Here is a 17,862-nt window from a genome sequence, read left to right on the forward strand (position 1 = left end):
TCGCTTCACTGTGCTCGTTCGCTTTCGAAATCTGTGTCGAGTTGGCCGTTATCGCCTCGAGACACCGAAAAAAAGAATAGTAAAGAAACGAAAGAAGGCGAAGGAATTCCCAGCGCAAACAGAAAGCGAGAGCCAACGAACGCACATTCCTCTTCTAATGTAAGTCCTCCTAATGAGTCGTTAACTGATCTACGACCGAGCGACGTAGCTGAAGGCAGTTCCTGCCCGGCTGTCAGCGTAGTGCGAGCTGAATTATTCGCCCCTCTGTCGTTCTCTTTCTTGCTCTCTTTGCTCTCACCGAAGTGGCTTACGCGCGCTTTTACCGCTAGCAATCGCCGTATGTCAAGCGCTCGTTCGCGCATTCCACGGACGGCGATTCTCGCGATCTCGCGTATAGGCCTTTTATATTTAGTGACTCCTAATCGCTCGGCTCAGGCGCGTCTTTTTAACCCCTGGGACAGGTCTATTTTGGCTCGCCATAGCGCGCTCCTGAATACTAACACTTTCGGTGCGGGACATTCGGTTTTAGGCACACACACACGCGCGTACACACGCGCGCGCACGGCGGATAACAAGCACGCGTACAGTTTTATACTCACGCGTAATGGAGGAACGCGATACGGTCCTAATTTCAGTGTTCCGCCTGCCGTCGGTGAGCCGATACGCCGCTGTTCGGCGTATTTTTAATCTCGCGAGACAAGAGCGTGCGGATCGAGAGAGGGGGGTGCAGGAAACACCGGAGGATGCGGCGAGGACCAGCGCTGCTGCGCGCGCGACGACGTCGGCCGGCCAACAATAGCCCCCAAATGGGTGCAGATTGATGGTCGACGACGACGCGCACGCTTCTGAATGAATTTACCCGCCGCCGTGCGGCCCCCTTTTGGCAGCGCGCCGCCTGCCTGCTTGCCTGCCTGCCTGCTCGCCTGGGGAACCAAAGACGGGGCCGGCCGGTGGGCGGTTCGCGATGATTTACGATTAGCCACGATTCCTCCGACCACCACGGAGGCCGCGTGCTGCTCTCGAGCGCGGGCGATGCGCAACTCGGCACCTCCAAGAGGCCGTCGGCGCTTTGTTAGGACGGTGCAGTGCTGTCGGAGGCTTTGCAATCGCCGTCTCACTAAAGTTGACTGCAGGGACAATGGGTTCGCGATGTCTTGAAACGGAGCTAGAGATGACGCATATACGCGTGGACGGGACAAGCGCTCGGTAGGAAGGTGAAGTTTTTTTTTTTTTTTTATTTGGGGCTGAGAAGGAGAGGTGTCCTCCCCCTCCGTCCAACGAGAGTAGAAACGCGATAATGAAAGGGACAATGAAGTACCACTGTCTTCGCGGAATGCTGCATACGCATAGAAACTAATCATAACAAAAGTAGTTGGAGAGATTGGGTTATTTCGCTGAATAATTTTATTTATTTATTTATTTATTTATTTATTTATTTATTTATTTATTTATTTATGTTACCTTCAGGGTTTGCACATTACAGAGCAGAGAGGCATATTACACACCGAAATTGAAAAAAAAAAAATACCGTTGATCAAACTAAGGATTCAGAAGGTCCAGGCATAATTGCCCTCCAAAAGACGGGGGGGTCAGGCCAAATTATGAGGCTATGCGTCCTTCTGCGTCGATGTATCGGGCATAGGCAAAGCGCCAATCACTACGCTAATCAAACGAAACATACGGGCATTCATACACAAAATCGGCATTGTGTCGATACAACACGTCCTAGTGGAAGTCATTCCTACGGCAAAGCGAGGAACTGGCAACCTTGTTCGTGCTCAATATATAGAGCAACCCTAAACAGCTACACAGATTCCTCAATCTATTCCGGAAAGCAGCACAAATAGCAAACAAACAACCACTTGTCATACTAGGCGACTTCAATGCACACTACTCTGCATATGGTTACCGCACCGATCGCCGCAAAGGCCGTCAATTGTGGCTAGACGTGCTGCAGGAGCAATTGGCGTTGCTCACAGACCCGACTCAACACACCCGCACAGGAAACAGCGTCTGCGTGGACTACACCAGACCTTACCTTGACCAAAAACGGGTCAGGCGCCACATGGTTCAACACGCAAGAAAACTCGGGAAGTGACCACTTCATAGTGGCCACCACAATTCGAACGGGACCCACCAAACCTATCGACAAACGACTCCACATCACGGACTGGGACACTTTTAGGCAACTACAAATAAACAAAACCGAACCTACCATTCCTGAGATTATAGACATTAAGGCATGGGGCCGACAACTTACAACAAAATGTTAAGCAGGCAACCAAAACAATACCAGAAGAAGCTAACATCCAGGCGACAGGTGCCGAGCTCCTCCGCATGTGGGAAGCAAAAGCTGGCTTGGAAAGACGACTAAAACAACACAAACTGAATAGATCCCTACGCAAACGCATATCGATCTTAAACAAAGAAATTGAAGACTATGCTCCCCAGCTAACTCGCCAAAACTGGCACAGTGCATGTGATGGAATGGAAGCGCAAATAGGCATGACCAAAACATGGCACATACTTAGATGTCTACTCAATCCCGAGAACAGTAAAACTACGCGGAGGCATAATCTCACCAAAATAATCCATAATTATCCGAGATCAGACACAGACCTAATAAACGAACTCAAGAATCTATACATCGGAAACCATTCCAAAATGCCCTTACCCGCATACACGGGAGATCCAAACCCAATAATCGACGATCTGATCACGGAAGCAGAAGTCCGCGAGGCCATACACGGTCTACGAATGCACTCCACTCCGGCTCCGGACGGCGTAACAAACAAAACTACACGGAACCTGCACGATGACTCCATAGAAGCACTAAATAAGTATCTCAATAAGTGTTGGGAGACTGGCCGCATCCCTCAACAGTGGAAGGAAGCTAAAATTGTCATGATACCAAAGCCGGGCAAGAGGTTGCAGCTACAGAACCTAAGACCCATCTCGCTCACCTCCTGCCTAGGCAAACTTCTGGAACACACCATCCTTACTCGCCTAAACAAATACATGGAAGCGCACGACCTGTAGCCTCACATGATGATGGGATTAATGTCCAAGCTTTCGACGCAGGATATCATGCTTCAAATTAACTACCAAATAATAGACGGTGATCACAGCTCAGAACTTGATACCCGGACCATTCTTGGCCTTCATCTAACCAAAGCCTACGACAATATTCATCACGGAGCCATCCTAATCCAGCTAAACAAACTATAAGTTGGCTCCAGAGCATAGAATTATATCAAATACCTTCTTACAGACAGAACAGCCACAATCACCGTCGGTGGGGTAACCTCGGAGAGCATTTCGCTCGGGAATCGAGGGGCACCCCAGATCTCGGTCCTGTCTCCCTACCTCTTCAACATGGCCAAGCTAGGATTGCCAAGCAAGCTAGCTGAAATCCCTAAACAACAGCATAGCTCATATGCAGACGACGTGACACTCTGGGTAAGCGGAAGAAGTGACGGAGAGATCCAAGAAACTTTGCAAAGCGCGATCGAAGTTGTCACGGAATACGTGACACCTAAAGGACTCTCCTGCTCCCCGCAAAAGTCAGAGTTACTTGTGTATATACCCACGTGCAGAGGCAGGAAAATTGTCACCACACCCCCTCAAATCACGCTCAAAGCTAACGACCAGGACATCCCAATAGAACCGAGCATCAGGATTCTTGGACTCACAATACACGCCAATGGGCACAACAACGAAGTGATAAAGGCACTAGACTCGCACGTGCATCAAACAACAAGACTCATTTCGCGCATCACCAACAGACACCACGGCATGAAAGAAACTAATGTACTCAGATTGGCACAGGCGTTCGTCATAAGCAGAATAGTGTACGCTACCTCATTCCTGCAACTAAAGAGTGATGAACGCTGCAAAATTAACCTCATGATCAAGACAGAATACAAGCAGGCTCTACACCTCCCAATTACGACCGCGAACGAAAAGTTTGAGGCTCTAGGAGTACACAATACTCTTGACGAGCTCATGGAAGCCCAAAGAATCGCCCAACTGGAGGGACTCTCGCGTTCTCCGACGGGGCAACACATTCTCCAATCACTCGGGGATAGCATACAACACCCAATATGGACCAAAGCGGGACATTCCTACAGAGTTAAGAAACACATACACGTCCCATCATTACCCAGGAACACTCACCCTCTGCACAACCATGAGCACAGGCAGGAAAGCGCCAAATTCTTACAAAAACGCTCTGCAAACTCTAAGGACGTGGCCTATGTAGACGCTGCCGAGTACCGTGACCGAGACGCTATGACAGCGGCTGTACTAGATCAGCAAAATCAAATCATGGCTGCAAGCTCAGTCATTACAAGCTCGCCGCAGGTCGGGGAGGAAATCCTATCGCCTTGGCGTACGCTTCCTCCGCAGCCAAATTCATAGTCAGCGACTCAAAGACAGCTATACGAAATTTCGCGAAAGGGCGCATTTCACCTGAAGCCCTCAAAATGCTGGTCAGGGTACCCGAAACCCGGCACAGATAGACGCAACTCGTTTGGGCACCGATGCACTCCGGTCTTCCGGGAAACGAAGCTGCTCACAGTGCGGCGCGAGAACTGGACATCCGCGGCCGCACGACAACCTCTTGCGATGAGCAGTTCGAATCCCTCCGCCGCTCAGGCAGGGACCGCATGGTACCCTACAAGAAAATTCTACAATTCTACCACCAGGCCAGGGGGCATTACCCTGCCGTTAACAAAAATTTAGATAAAAAGAAACCAGTTACCTGGCGCCTTTTACAGACTCACACTTTCGCAAACCCAGTGACCTACAGTCACCTCTGTCCCGGGCTATATACAGCGGATTATAAATTATGCGCAGGTAGAGCCGATTTTCACCACATCGTGTGGGGATGTCCCCTGATAAGGACCAGAAAATGCACTAGCTTATTGCCTCCCTTTCCCATCATTACCCTAGAGCAGTGGGAGGCTGCAGTGCTCCACTCAGACCTGAATCCCTAACTCCGGGTCGTCCAGATGGCCGAAGACGCCGCCAAAGCGCGAGGCCTGGCCGCCGCCTGAGGAAGAAGAGGACGGGCCCACCCACTCTCCTCTTCTCTAAACTACATCTCGGACAAAATAAAGTTTATACTACTACTACTTGATACAATAACGATAAGGAGCAGGAACAATCGCCAAATTAATCCCAAAATGTAAAGTTGCAACTAAGAAAAAGCAGAGTAATTTCAAGATCTAAAAATAAAGAAAATAAACAGGCTAAACCAGAAGAAGAAATTGAGTACAAATAATTAGGCAATGTTAAGCATGTTGTTAAAAAAAAACACACACTTAAAGCGCGGTGTATCTGCAATAGCAGTAGCTGCTTCTGACAGCTGACTCCATTTGGAAGTGGTCCGATGTAAAAATGCATGTGAATAGGTCCCAGTTCTGTAACGCGGAACATCAACATTTTGAAGGTGGTCCGTTCTAGCTGATATGAAAGGAGGGGTTTTAAAGCTGTGAACGAAGATGAGTGTTGCGATAGTAAACTTTATGAAAAAGAGTGAGCCGGGCTATTTACGCCGAATTTATTTAATTTAGGCGTTGTTCCGCCGCCTGTGTGGCCTTCGCAAATCGACGTGTTTAGCGCAGAGGTGGGACGTATATTGTTGGCTCTGCGTGAGAGACCGCAACTCTTGCTATACTCAGTGCAGGGACTGAGCCAGCTCAATGGACTACGCTCGAGATTTCTTCTACCTCTGGAACATGCATTCCATGTCTGTTCCGGAATGAATGTTCCAGTTCCGGAGAGTTAAGCCGTCACTTCGTGGTAACACTGGCTGTGCGGTCGAAATTGGATAAGATGAAGCGAATGGAACGATTCTGCACAATTTCAAGTTCGTTTATCAGAGTAGTACCACCGGGATCCCAGCTAGATGATGCGTATTCAAGTGACAGACGGATGTAAGTGGTGTAGAGAAGCTTTTTAAATGATGCGGGTGCCATATAGAAATTTCTTCGGAAGTACCCAAGTGAGCGGTTAGCTTTGGCGATGATATATCTTACATGATGCTTCCATGATAGGTTACGACAGATAAGAACACCGAGCTATTCGTAAGATGAAACAGACTCACGAGATGTATTATCAAGATGGTAGTGTGGATACGCAAATGAGGTGCGAGATACGCGCATTGATTTGCATTTTGAAATGTTTAAGTCCATGTTGCACGTTTGACACCTAGCTAGTAAATCGGTCTGGAGTAAGGCAACATCTCCTTGGTTATCTATTTTGTGGCAAATTACACAGTCATACGCGTATAGGCAAACCTTTGATGAAATGTTACTGGGCAGGTCAGCATAACGAGAACGAAAAGACGCCTGCCGCATCCTAGCTATGTCCCAAAGAACCGCCACACCACAAGCGTCAAGCAAGGCACCGCAAGGCACCGCTGCGCCACACGTGCCCACACCACGTGCTGAGAGACCGCCGGCTCGTGCTCGAGAATCGGATAGATGGCGCACGGCCAGGAGGTGACGGAGAAGAGGGCGACGTTCGAAGAATCCAAACTCGAGGGCTGCTTTTTTTTCTTTTTTTTTTTTTTAATGTTGAGTCGACAGCCACAGGTTCGCCCATAATAAATGTTTTTCTTAGAAACGGCTGGCGTAACTGTTGGTTATATGTATATCTTAAGAAGCCCAGAAATAACGACACCAAGGACAACACAGGGGAAATTAATTGTACTTACTAATTGAATTAAAGAAATGACAAATTAATGGAAATGAAAGTGAATGGAAAAGCAACTTGCCACGTGCGATGCTCAACCAAGTGAGCTCCCGCGGCGCCGTTTTTCCATCCACTTTCATCTCCATTAATTTATTATTTCTTTAATTCAATCAGTATAAGTACAAGTAATTTGTACTTACTGTATTGTCATTGGTGTCTTTCTTTGTTGGATTCTTATTATATGGTTGATAAATGTCGGGCCCCCCGGTTAACCCCCTTTCTTCTCGTGTGTATATATATATATATATATATATATATATATATATATATATATATATATATATATATATATATATCCTCCGGATCTCGGAGGCCGTGAAAAGGACGTTTGCCCTGTCGTTCCCCTTGGCTTGCGTTCTGCCACTCTTGTGACCCTTTAGTCATCATTTTGCGCCGCTTGTACACCCTTAGTCATGAGCGACCAACTAGCTCAGCACAAGATTCTGGATTTACCATAGATGTAGTCCTTTTGTCTTCAGACGACAGTCATACATGTCCACTGCACATTTCTTTCGTACTCACGTACAGGGCCTGACAACCGCACAGAACGCCTCATGAGATGTTGGCGGATATGAAAATACCATGATTTATAGTGATATATATAACATGTTGTGCGTGATTTAAGCAAGAACTCCGAGTTTAAGAAGTCACAAAGCACGGTAAGTGGCCCTAATTGGCGGTGATACCTTGATACCTGAGATGTACACAATGATATTGCTCTACGTAAGTCGGATGTTATTGAGTGCCGCATACTTCCTTGTTTTATATATCGCAGCCTTTGTATTACACAAGCACTTGCGCTTTATTCTATTCGTATTACGACGTAAAAAAAGGTTCCCACTGACAAGCGGCGCTGTCTTCGCGGCAACCAGTGAAACGGCAGAGCCGCGACTCCCCTGATTGCGTAGGGGAGCGCGAGCGCTTTCATTCGCGCGTGAGTTTGCGAGTGGGTACCGCGAGTTCTGTAGTCTCCCTCCTGCGAGATACAAGATGACACAGACTAATTTTGCCGTAAATGGGTGCCCCAGTCCTACAATGTTAAACATACATATATATATATATATATATATATATATATATATATATATATATATATATATATATATATATATGCTACCACTTGCTGTCAATGCGAACATAAAAAGGCAATGGGAAGAGGCCGTCGGCCGTTCGCTGCCGCCTTATAAGCTCGCGTGTGCTCTGCGCACTTTTGCCCCTACGCCTACAGGCCGTTGTCGAAGCATCGTAAAAGAAGACAACCTAGAACGACAGCAGCGCCATCTATCACCGCGCGCACTAGGCCATAATTGTCGGCTTCTTACCACTGCCGGCATATAATCGCTATCGCGCTCGCCTATCTCTGTTTCCTGCATGTTTCCAGCGTCGGCTACATCCTTACTGCAGGTAGAAAAATTCTGACAAAATATGTTCCGCGGCGTTTTCCGCATTACCACTGGATGATTGGACACGCTGACTGGTAGGATTTGCATTAGGCGAAAAAATAAAAATCAGGCACCACAAACAGTCCTTTTATCCGGCACCCACTGGTGTTCTTACATCCACTCAAGCTCGTCGACACTCATTTCCGTTGAACCTCTGTCCACCAATACATTTCGTCCCTCACTAAGCGCTATCGCACGGCCGTGAAATGACTGCAGTGCGACTGAGTGTATCCGCGAGATAGCGTAAGTGTACTCGTGAGCGAGTATGCCGACATACGTCTTCCTGTGAAAATTTGCCTGGTTCGGCAGCACACAGAACGGAACAGGCTAGACGAGTTTATGTATGTCTGTTCGCGCCTATATTGTAAGACAACCGGAGTGTCGATAATCTTCGCATCGCCCTCGTAACTTCGCGAGTGCAAGCTCGTATAAGACATATCGCGTAAGATGTATACAGTGTATTCACGAGACTTCATACGGTGTACAGTGTATCTCCTAAACGATGCCCCACAGCTTCATCCTCACTGCACGCCATTAGTCCCGACGGAGCGTACTTGTCGTTCTTTCCTCTTCATTTCTGTTTTTATGTTTTCCAGGCTACCCTCCTCGTTTCAGTGAATGTTGCTCCCTTCAGCTGAGCGGGAACCGCATGGCCCCCTGGCGGTGGCTAATTCGTAATCTAGAATCCGTTTGGGTCACAGACCAGCTAGAGGGGCAGTAGTTCGGATTTATTGAATCGGCATTCGGGTGGGAAGTGGGCTCCTTGCTTTCTACTTCTGGGACATGGCGGCAGAGCACTGATCACATACACGAGCGGCGCACCGACTACCTCTCTCTCTCTCTCTCTCTCTCTCTCTCTCTCTCTCTCTCTTCGGACGCGTGTGAACGGTGTCTTGTTTCGTGTTCTTGTAACGATCACCCGGCACGTGTCCGCATTATATGCTACGTGCTGTAAACCAAAGAGTCGGGAGAGAGGGAGGAGAGAAATGGACGGCTTTGCAGACCGAGATATGGGTGTTTGGTGTCCGTTTCACGGTTGAACGACCAGACGAAGAGCCCGGGTAAAAAGGGGGAACGGGAGGGGGGTCGGCGGCAGCGAAAGAGCGATTATTCCCTCACATCGCGCCGCCTTTGCTGTTTTTACCGGCGTCACCGAGCCCAGTTTTCTTTCCTTCTTTCAGTCGTTATTTATTCCTTTTCTTTCTTCTTCCCTAACTTTCTTTTCTTTCAGGCCAGGGCCGCGAAGCTACCGGGGCGCTTCTTCGGTGCGGGCGTGGCGGCGAGAAGTGATATAGCGCGGCAGTTCGATGGCGTGACATTTCGTTTGCATGGGAGGCGCGATCTCACGTAGTCATGTAGAAGTCACGTAGTTTATTAAGAAAACTACAAGATGGAAAGCTGCGCACGAGTGTTTGCCGGAGCTGCAAATAGGGCGTATGGCGGTTCGTCCTGGATGTCAATGGCGAGTAGCAAGCACATGTATTTGCTCAAAGGGAAAACGAGCGGAGCAAAACGACAAGGACAGGACATGGTAATCCGAGATCGCGCTGCTCGCGCCTCCAGATTTCGGATGGCATGAACAGGACGCTCTCATTACTCAACACATTCCTATAGAAGTGCAACAATTGGCACCGATTATTCGTACCTGCAGATACTTAGTGCCTTCATGGCGTGTGTAATATATATATATATATATATATATATATATATATATATATATATATATATATATATATATATATATATATATATATATATGTGTGTGTGTGTGTGTGTGTGTGTGTGTGTGTGTGTGTGTGTGTGTGTGTGTGTGTGTGTGTGTGTGTGTGTGCGTGCGTGCGTGCGTGCGTGCGTGTGCGTGTGCGTGTGTGTGTGCGTGCGTGTGCGTGTGTGTTATCTCGAATATCTAGAACAATAAAGCGTGATAATTCACAAAGATCAGATAAATGCTTATCTGTAGGCCACCCATCACTCCCATAGTAGCTGAACAATTGCAGAACAAGATTTCCTAGTAATTTTGATATGCGCGCAGTGACGAAACATTTCACGTTCGCGAGCCGTTGGCGGCGTGAACAAGGACACACGAAGGTGACTGACAGGGTAATGAGAATCCATGCTCGCTGGCATGAAGTGAAATAACTATATTAAGTCAATATCTCTATGGCTGAAAATAAATAAATGAAAACCAAGCAGTAAGCTTAGGCAGGAGAAAGCGACGATGGACGTGGAACATATTTATTCTGAAAATGATTCTTTATAAACAGCTTCATGTTTTACGGACCGCTCTTCCACAAGCTCTCTGGCCGAAAGTGAATGATAATCATTCTGGATATGGCGTATATGTCACGACCCTTCAGAATACATGAATCATCTTGTTAAACGAACTTACGCGAAACAAGTCACTTCGACCACGCAGTCGCCAGTTCCACATTTCATCCCCTATTATCTTTCATGCGGAGTTTCCATTAGAATTCCTGCTGAAATACATTACCTAAAGCCTTCTTCGTATTCTAGTTGCCAAGAAAACGCTGAGGATGTCTGTCTAAGGAAGGAGCGCGTGTTAAGTATTATGAGGGTCTTACAATACTCACTGTTTTGCTTGAACACAGAGAGGTCGCAGAGTCTTTCCGTATTTTTATCTATCGTTTTTGCTAATGAAATTAAAATAAGACTAAATAAAAGTGTGGAAAACACCTGCTCCTACGTAGTTTGAACAGCGCGTGTTAACCAATCAAAAAGAATCCGGCAGAACCAATCTCACGATGGCGGCCGGCGTTAATGCGATAAGCATTGAATCGATTCAGCGACACACCGCATTGGCGTCGCCTAAGCGCCTCATCTATGAGGCCTGTGCTGCAGCCGGGTTCCGCTCTGACTCATTTCCCTGGACACGCTGCGCCATCAAACGGCGCCATCAAACGGCGCCATCAAACGGCGCCATCGTGAAGCCAGCACGTGGCACGTGTCTGAATACATATGAATATACATGACGCGGGTTCGGTTCCACACAGGACGAGGGAATCCGGAAGAATTAATTTTTTTTGTCTTTGAAAATGGTACACATACCCCGTCGTACACACCCAGTGGCCAAAGTTGCCGTCAGAGCGATTCAGTGAAGAGCAGCACATATATCCAGTGGCAGAATTTGGCGTCAAAGATGTTTATTGAAGCACGGCGCACACCCAGTAGCTCACACCCAGTGACCCTTGTTGCAGTCCAAGATGTTTATTGAAGAGCGGCAGATACGTAGCGCCACACACTCATTGACCAAAGTTTATCCAGCGGTTGATTTCGAACACGGTTTTCTGAGCATGGCAGGCCGACGCTCTAGCCATTGGGTGATTAGACCATGCACAGACTATCGAGTCAACCAAATTGGCGGGGGAAATGATTATAACACAGAAACAAACCACAATGTGCGCGAACTATCCTAAGGATGCTAATCGCATTAATTATTCCCTGACTCTGAATTATCGATAATCATCCGCCGTTCACGGCCTGCCAATTCCGGGGATAACTGGGCGCAGCGCCGCTCGGGCCACTGACAAAAAAGGCAAAAAGAATATCATTGTATGTTTTATATTGTTGCTTCTGCTATGAGAAAAGGAGTAGCCGTCCCCCTCATAAGGTGACTACGTCTCTGTCTTTTATTTTATTTCAATAAAAATGAACATCGCATTGTAATAGAGTTGTTACCTTATCCTGACCGTGCATTGTCTCTCAATATGTCTGTGAAAGTTTGAAGAGGGTCGCGGTAGACGGTGTAATGAGGACAGAAAACAGGCAGAACTATATATACAGGCACTTGCTGTGTTGCCTTATGTAAAGGGTGACATTTATGGTAGCATACTCGTTCGTTATTGATATAGTATCAACATCCATGTACCATAAAAGCAGTAAACGTACTTGATTGAGGAGGTCCGGAGCTCTCAATTTAAGGTGTCTCATTACTCCAGCATAAAGATGTTGCCATCTTCTGTACTTTGTCCGCCGCTGGGGGCTGTAATTGTGGGAGGAGATGACACGGAGGAGATGACTTTCAGTACCGATTCACTGAATGAACCAGCGGATAGGATATCCGTAGCTCAATTAAGAGAGAGAGCAAATGATAAATGAAAGGTAGGGAGGTTAACAGGGACTGAGCCCGGTTGGCTACCCTACACTGGGGAAAAGGGGGCGGAAACATTAAAAGAAGAAGAGAAAGTCCACTGGGGATATCGTTCAGTCACTCAGTCCGGATCACAGACGCTGACTCAATCCTGTAGCCTTCAAATATCGCAGCAGCGCTTTAGTGGCTTTATTTAGCTGCGATATGCGAGGCCATGATCCCAAGATCTTGTTCAAGGTGAACGGTTTTCTATCTAACTGGTTGAGAGCTGTGCAGAGATCTTGTCTTTTATTTTCAAAAGATGCGCAGTAGCACAGTAGATGTTCTATAGTTTTCTCGACACCACAGGCATTGCATTCGGCGCTATCAGCCATTCCAATCAAACATATATATGAATTCGTGAATGCGACGCCCAAGAGTAAGCGGCACAGCATTGTTTCCTCATTATGCGGAAGCCCTGGTAACAGCCGCAGTTGCATATATGGATCGAGGGAATACAATCGATGTTGAGTGAAATCAGGTGTGTGCCACTTCTCCAATGTCAAACGGTGCGCTAGCTTGCCTAAGTGTTGCGCTGCGTCAGTCCGCGATAAAGGTATAGAAACAAGGGTTGCTCCTTCGTGTGCTCTCCTAACAGCTTCGTCAGCGAGGTCGTTGCCGGAGATACCGCAATGGCCAGGCAGCCACTGAAATACGACGTCGTGCCCTTTCGCGATCATGTGATGGTGCATTTCTCGTATCTCCGACACGAGAAAACCAGTCAAAAACACAAAGGACAAGATGAGATGTTCACACCACAACGACTGGTCGTTGTGGTGTGAACATCTCATCTTGTCCTTTGTGTTTTTGACTGGTTTTCTCGTTCAAGTATGTACCAACTGGCCCAGATTTCAACCCTTCCGACACGAGTTGTTCACAGGACCCGCGACGAAGAGATGACAGAAAACATTGTAAGGCCGTCTTTGAATCGCAGAATATTGCCCACCGATTAGCCGGTTGGCTGTTAATATAATCAACGGCACCTCGGAGGGCAACAAGCTCCGAACCGGTCGATGTTTTCAAGTGAGAAATCCTGTATCGGATGCTTAGTGATCGTGATGGTATAACCACTGCCCCGGTGGAGCTGGTCTGGGTGGAAGAGCCATCCGTATATATGTGGACTCGGTCAGAGTAGAAAGTGTGCAAACAATCCAGAGCTGCTTGTTTCAAGGCCAAGGTAGACAGGTCGGTCTTCTTTCTTATCCCTGGAACCGTAAGACGCACTTGAGGTTGTTTTAAACACCACAAAGCTGAGGTTGAACGTGCTGAGGGTGTGAAGCCGGATGGTAGGCAGGCACGATGCTTGCTGACCTCGTTGGAGAAGGACGCCTGTGGTCGTCGTTCTGGCAGGCACGCAAGAGAGCTTGACTGCATCCGGAAAACATGACGAACATGGGCCCTAAGCGTGTCGGTGCTGATGTAAGTCGTGATCGGATGGTCTTGAGCCATTATAATGGTTCCTGCTGTTGAGGCGCTCCGCGGAAGGTCTAGGCAAACACGTAGTGCCTGTGCTTGCACGCTCTGAGGTTCTCGAAGATTTTACTTGCATCTTTTAGCAAGCACGGGAGAGCTATAGCGTAAGAATCCGATAAAAAGTGCCCGATATAGCTGTAGCATGGAGCCCACTGACGATCCCCATGTTTTCCCGGCGATGAACTTGAAGACGGGAACAATATATGTGAGCCTCTTCTTCGAGTGAGCAACCTAAGGGCTCCAAGAGACGTCCCGGTCAACAACGACACCCAAAAACCGATGATTTTTCTTGTAGCTGATAGGCTGGCCATTGATGCATACTGGATAACCAGACATTGCTTTTCGCGTAAAAGCGACTGACGCAAATTGTTTCTGTTGAGATGGTAAGGCCTTGTGTGTGAAGATAGTCAGATGCCTGTGTTGCTGCTTTCTGTAGTCTTGCGCGAACCTGCAGGTGAGTGACCGCTGATGCCCAGATGCAGATGTCGTCGGCGTAGATTGAAACACTCACTGTTTCCGGTAGTGATTCGGCCAGCCCAAGAAGCGCGAAGTTGAAAAGAATAGAGCTTAGAACACCGCCTTGGGAAACGCCTCGGCATGTGTAGTGGTCGGTAGTCGGACCATCTTCCGTATGCACGAACAAGGACCTTTGTGTCAAGTAGTTTCTGATCCACCGATATACTCGTCCTCCTAGTTCAACTGTCAAAAGTGCGTCTAGAATGGTTTGATGGGAAACGTTGTCGTAAGCGCCTTTCACGTCAAGAAAGAGTGCTACTGATAATCGCTTCCGAGATTTTTGATGTTCTACAGATGATACTAGATTGATGACACTATCAATCGATGAACGGCCTCGTCAAAATCCCGCCATTGAGTCAGGGTAAATTTTGTTGTGTTCAAGGTACCATTCGAGACGCATGAGGATCATACATTCCATGAGTTTCCCGACGCAGCTGGCAAGTGCTATAGGCCGATACGATGCCAGTTCGAGCGGTGACTTTCCTGTTTTTAGTAGTGGTACCAGGCGGCTGCGTTTCCATTCCTGTGGGAAGACACCATATCGCCATGAACTATTAAAAAGGCTGAGGAGTTCTCTTCGTGCTTCTTGACCTAGGTGGCGCAAAGCAGTATATGTTATGCCATCGGGCCCTGGTGAAGATGAACACCTACAGAGTGCCATAGCAGCTTCTAACTCTTCCATAGAGAACGGAGCGGAGCGTCCATACTTGTATCTCGTGGACCGGGGATGTCACCTAAAGCCATGTCAAAGACTAAAACTGTGCCGCTGGCGACTTTCGCACAAAATTCCTCCGCAACTTCTATCTCACGGCGGTTTTGATAGAGAGCAAGGGCATTGAAAGGGCGTCGTTGCTGGGGGCTTGAGCTAAGACCGCGTAGGGTACGCCTCACACGGGATAATGGCTTGCGAGGGTCCAGTGACTCGCAAAAGCATTTCCATCTTTGACCTGCTAGCTTATCCATTCGCCGCTTTATCTTCTTTTGCATGCGCCGAGCTTCTCTGAGGTCAAGAATTGACTTCGTGCGCCTGTACCTCCTTTCAGTTTGGCGACGTTGTGCACGAAGCCTTTCCAACTCAATGTCATTCTCTGTACACTTTGATCAATGTGTGAAGCAATGCGTGCAATCTTGCATTGCGTCTGCAATTATGTCTTCTAATTTGCGTGCGATATGTTTCTTGCATGTGTCTTCTACACGAGCTTGAAAGGCTGACCAGTCGATTTGGCGAGATACAACCGGTAATGCGGCGTCTACTCCATCGATTCTCACATAGGTCGGAATGTGATCACTTCCATGGGTTTCAATATCAGTGAACCACTGCACGCTCGAAGTCAGGCAACGTGACACCAAAGTCAAGTCAAGGCAGCTGCTGTACGTTGTTCCTCGAAGAAATGTCGGGCTTCCGTCATTTAGAAGACACAGGTTCTGGCCTGATGCAAATGACATTAGTGACGTGCCCCTCGAATTTATCCTGGAGCTTCCCCATATATGGTGGTGAGCGTTGAAGTCCCCTGTTATTACCCGAGGACCGGGAGTAGCAGCCATAATATCTTCTAGGCTTTTGCTATCAAACTGACTTGTTGGGGATAGGTAGACGCCAATAAGAGTAAAAGACAGCCTCTTCTTTTTCACACTAACACAGACGTATTGGTCACCGTCGTGTGGCGTTACGGGTTGGGAAAAATACGTAAGGTCTTTGCGAATGTAAACCAGAGCCTTACTACTGCGGACACACGTGGTTGAAACAAAAGGTTCATATCCTGATAGTCTTATGGAGGCTGATTGATAAGTTCGGTTCACAGATAACCAGTATAGGAAATTGGTTGTCAAACACGAACTGTCGCAACTCCGAAATACGTGACTTCAGGCCTATCGCATTCCATTGGTATATGGAGGCACTTCTGACATCATCCCGGAACGATCGCTGTTGTTGTCGATGAGCCATGGTTCTGCTGTAGAAGCTATCAAGCACTGGACTTCTGGAGGCTCTCAAGAACGGGATTGATGGCATCCAGCACTTGCAACGCACTCCCAGCTGTCGGTGTCTGTAGCTTGTCCAGAAGAACACGAATAGCACTCATCAGAGAGCTGATCATGACAACAACTTGTTGATCCTGGTCCGACAATTTATCAGGAACAGACGAGGTATCCCTTGCTGTAGAACTCCGATTTCGCTCAGTAGGGGCATGTAGCCTCGGTAGTGCAGGCCAAGCGTCAGCAGCCGTGCTGTTCGATGCACCTGTGTCCTTTGAGCTGACTGCGTTTGGCCTGGGCGGATGAGCGGGTGGCAATGTACGTGGCTGGCGTTCTGCAGAGGCTCTGGAGGTTCTTGATCGACGTCGGCGACGTGATCGTCGTCGCTTAGTAGATGCTGCTGCTTCTCGGTGAGACGAGTGGTCTCTAACCATTTTTTTCAATATTACCATTTCCTTTCGAATCAAAGGGCATTCCTTCGAGGATGCATCGTGAGGGCCGCTACAATTTGTGCACTTCAGCACGTTGGCCTCGCACGTGTTAGTGGTGCGGGGCCCAGTGCAGCGAGAACAGGCGGTAGTGTTATTGCATACACATGGCCAAGCTTCATGCATTTCCAGCACTGTAGCGGTTTTGGTATAAACGGGCGAACTGCGTGTCGAAAGTGGCCCACTTTTACATGCAATGGAAGGGAATCGCCCTTAAATATGATCTTAACATACCGTGACGTGCCGAGATGAAACGCGTTTGTGATAATGGTATTTTCTGTAGCCGGCTTGATTAAGATCGACAGGTCGGAGTCGACAATGGTGTCGTCAACATCGTAAACTACGCCAGTGCTGACTTGTTTGCCCAGCGGAATATGAGGGCGGACTTTCATCCCGTCAAGTTCCGTGACTATGCGCAAAGAATCCAACGTAGCTGCGTGTTCTACGTCAATCGCTAGGACGTTCTTAAGGGTGTTCACTCTGATGTCTTTGATTTCATTCGGAACCAGCGCCTCTATATGTGAAGACACGGCTTGCCTGTTGAGGCGTCTCAGGTTGTCAGTGGCGAGAACTGGCGAGAACAGGATGGTGAGCTCCTCGGTATTGCGCGAAGATCTCACGGTGGACTCACTCGAGTTCGATGATGCACTGAGAAATCTTCGCTTTGCTTTACGACTCCGCACCAGCTCGAAGGTGTCGTCACAAGAATCTTCACTGCTGACATAGTAGTGCATCGTGTCGTCGCTGTCAGTGTCGCTCTCGGTGCCGTTGCGCTTCCTGGAGGCAGCTACCGCGGGCACTGCCGAGTCCGGCGCACGCGCGTGAGACTCCATCTCCATCGCAGTTGAGGAGGAAACAACAGTTCAAGGCAGAGTCTAAGAAATTCACAAAACGAATAGTGCTGGAAGACTCGGCGTTCTGCCTGAAAGGCACTTCGTCTTCTTCCTAGCTCAATTAAGGGATCACGTTGCTCTTGGCCGATAATACAGTCCTTGTATTTTGTTCACGCGGAAGAACTCCGAATTTTAATGTAACTGTATTCTGCTTGTGACGGTCATCTGAA

General features: G+C 48.0%; 1 protein-coding gene across 3 annotated transcripts in view; it reads right to left on the bottom strand.

Annotated features, from left to right (window-relative positions):
* The window catches only part of LOC126535825 (DNA-binding protein RFX6-like), a 122,886-nt gene that overhangs the window by 100,687 nt on the left and 4,337 nt on the right, over positions 1-17,862 (bottom strand). Inside the window, exon 1 of one of the 3 annotated variants that reach the window (XM_055073452.1) lies at positions 12,108-12,195. The exons of the other annotated variants lie outside the window; for them this stretch is intronic. Coding sequence (XP_054929427.1) covers positions 12,108-12,149 — 42 coding nt within the window. The 5' untranslated portion in view covers positions 12,150-12,195. Of the gene's footprint in view, positions 1-12,107; positions 12,196-17,862 lie in introns of those variants that run through there. 3 annotated transcript variants of the gene reach the window in all.

Source organism: Dermacentor andersoni, chromosome 4, assembly GCF_023375885.2.
Source record: "Dermacentor andersoni chromosome 4, qqDerAnde1_hic_scaffold, whole genome shotgun sequence".
Lineage (NCBI taxonomy): Eukaryota > Metazoa > Arthropoda > Arachnida > Ixodida > Ixodidae > Dermacentor > Dermacentor andersoni.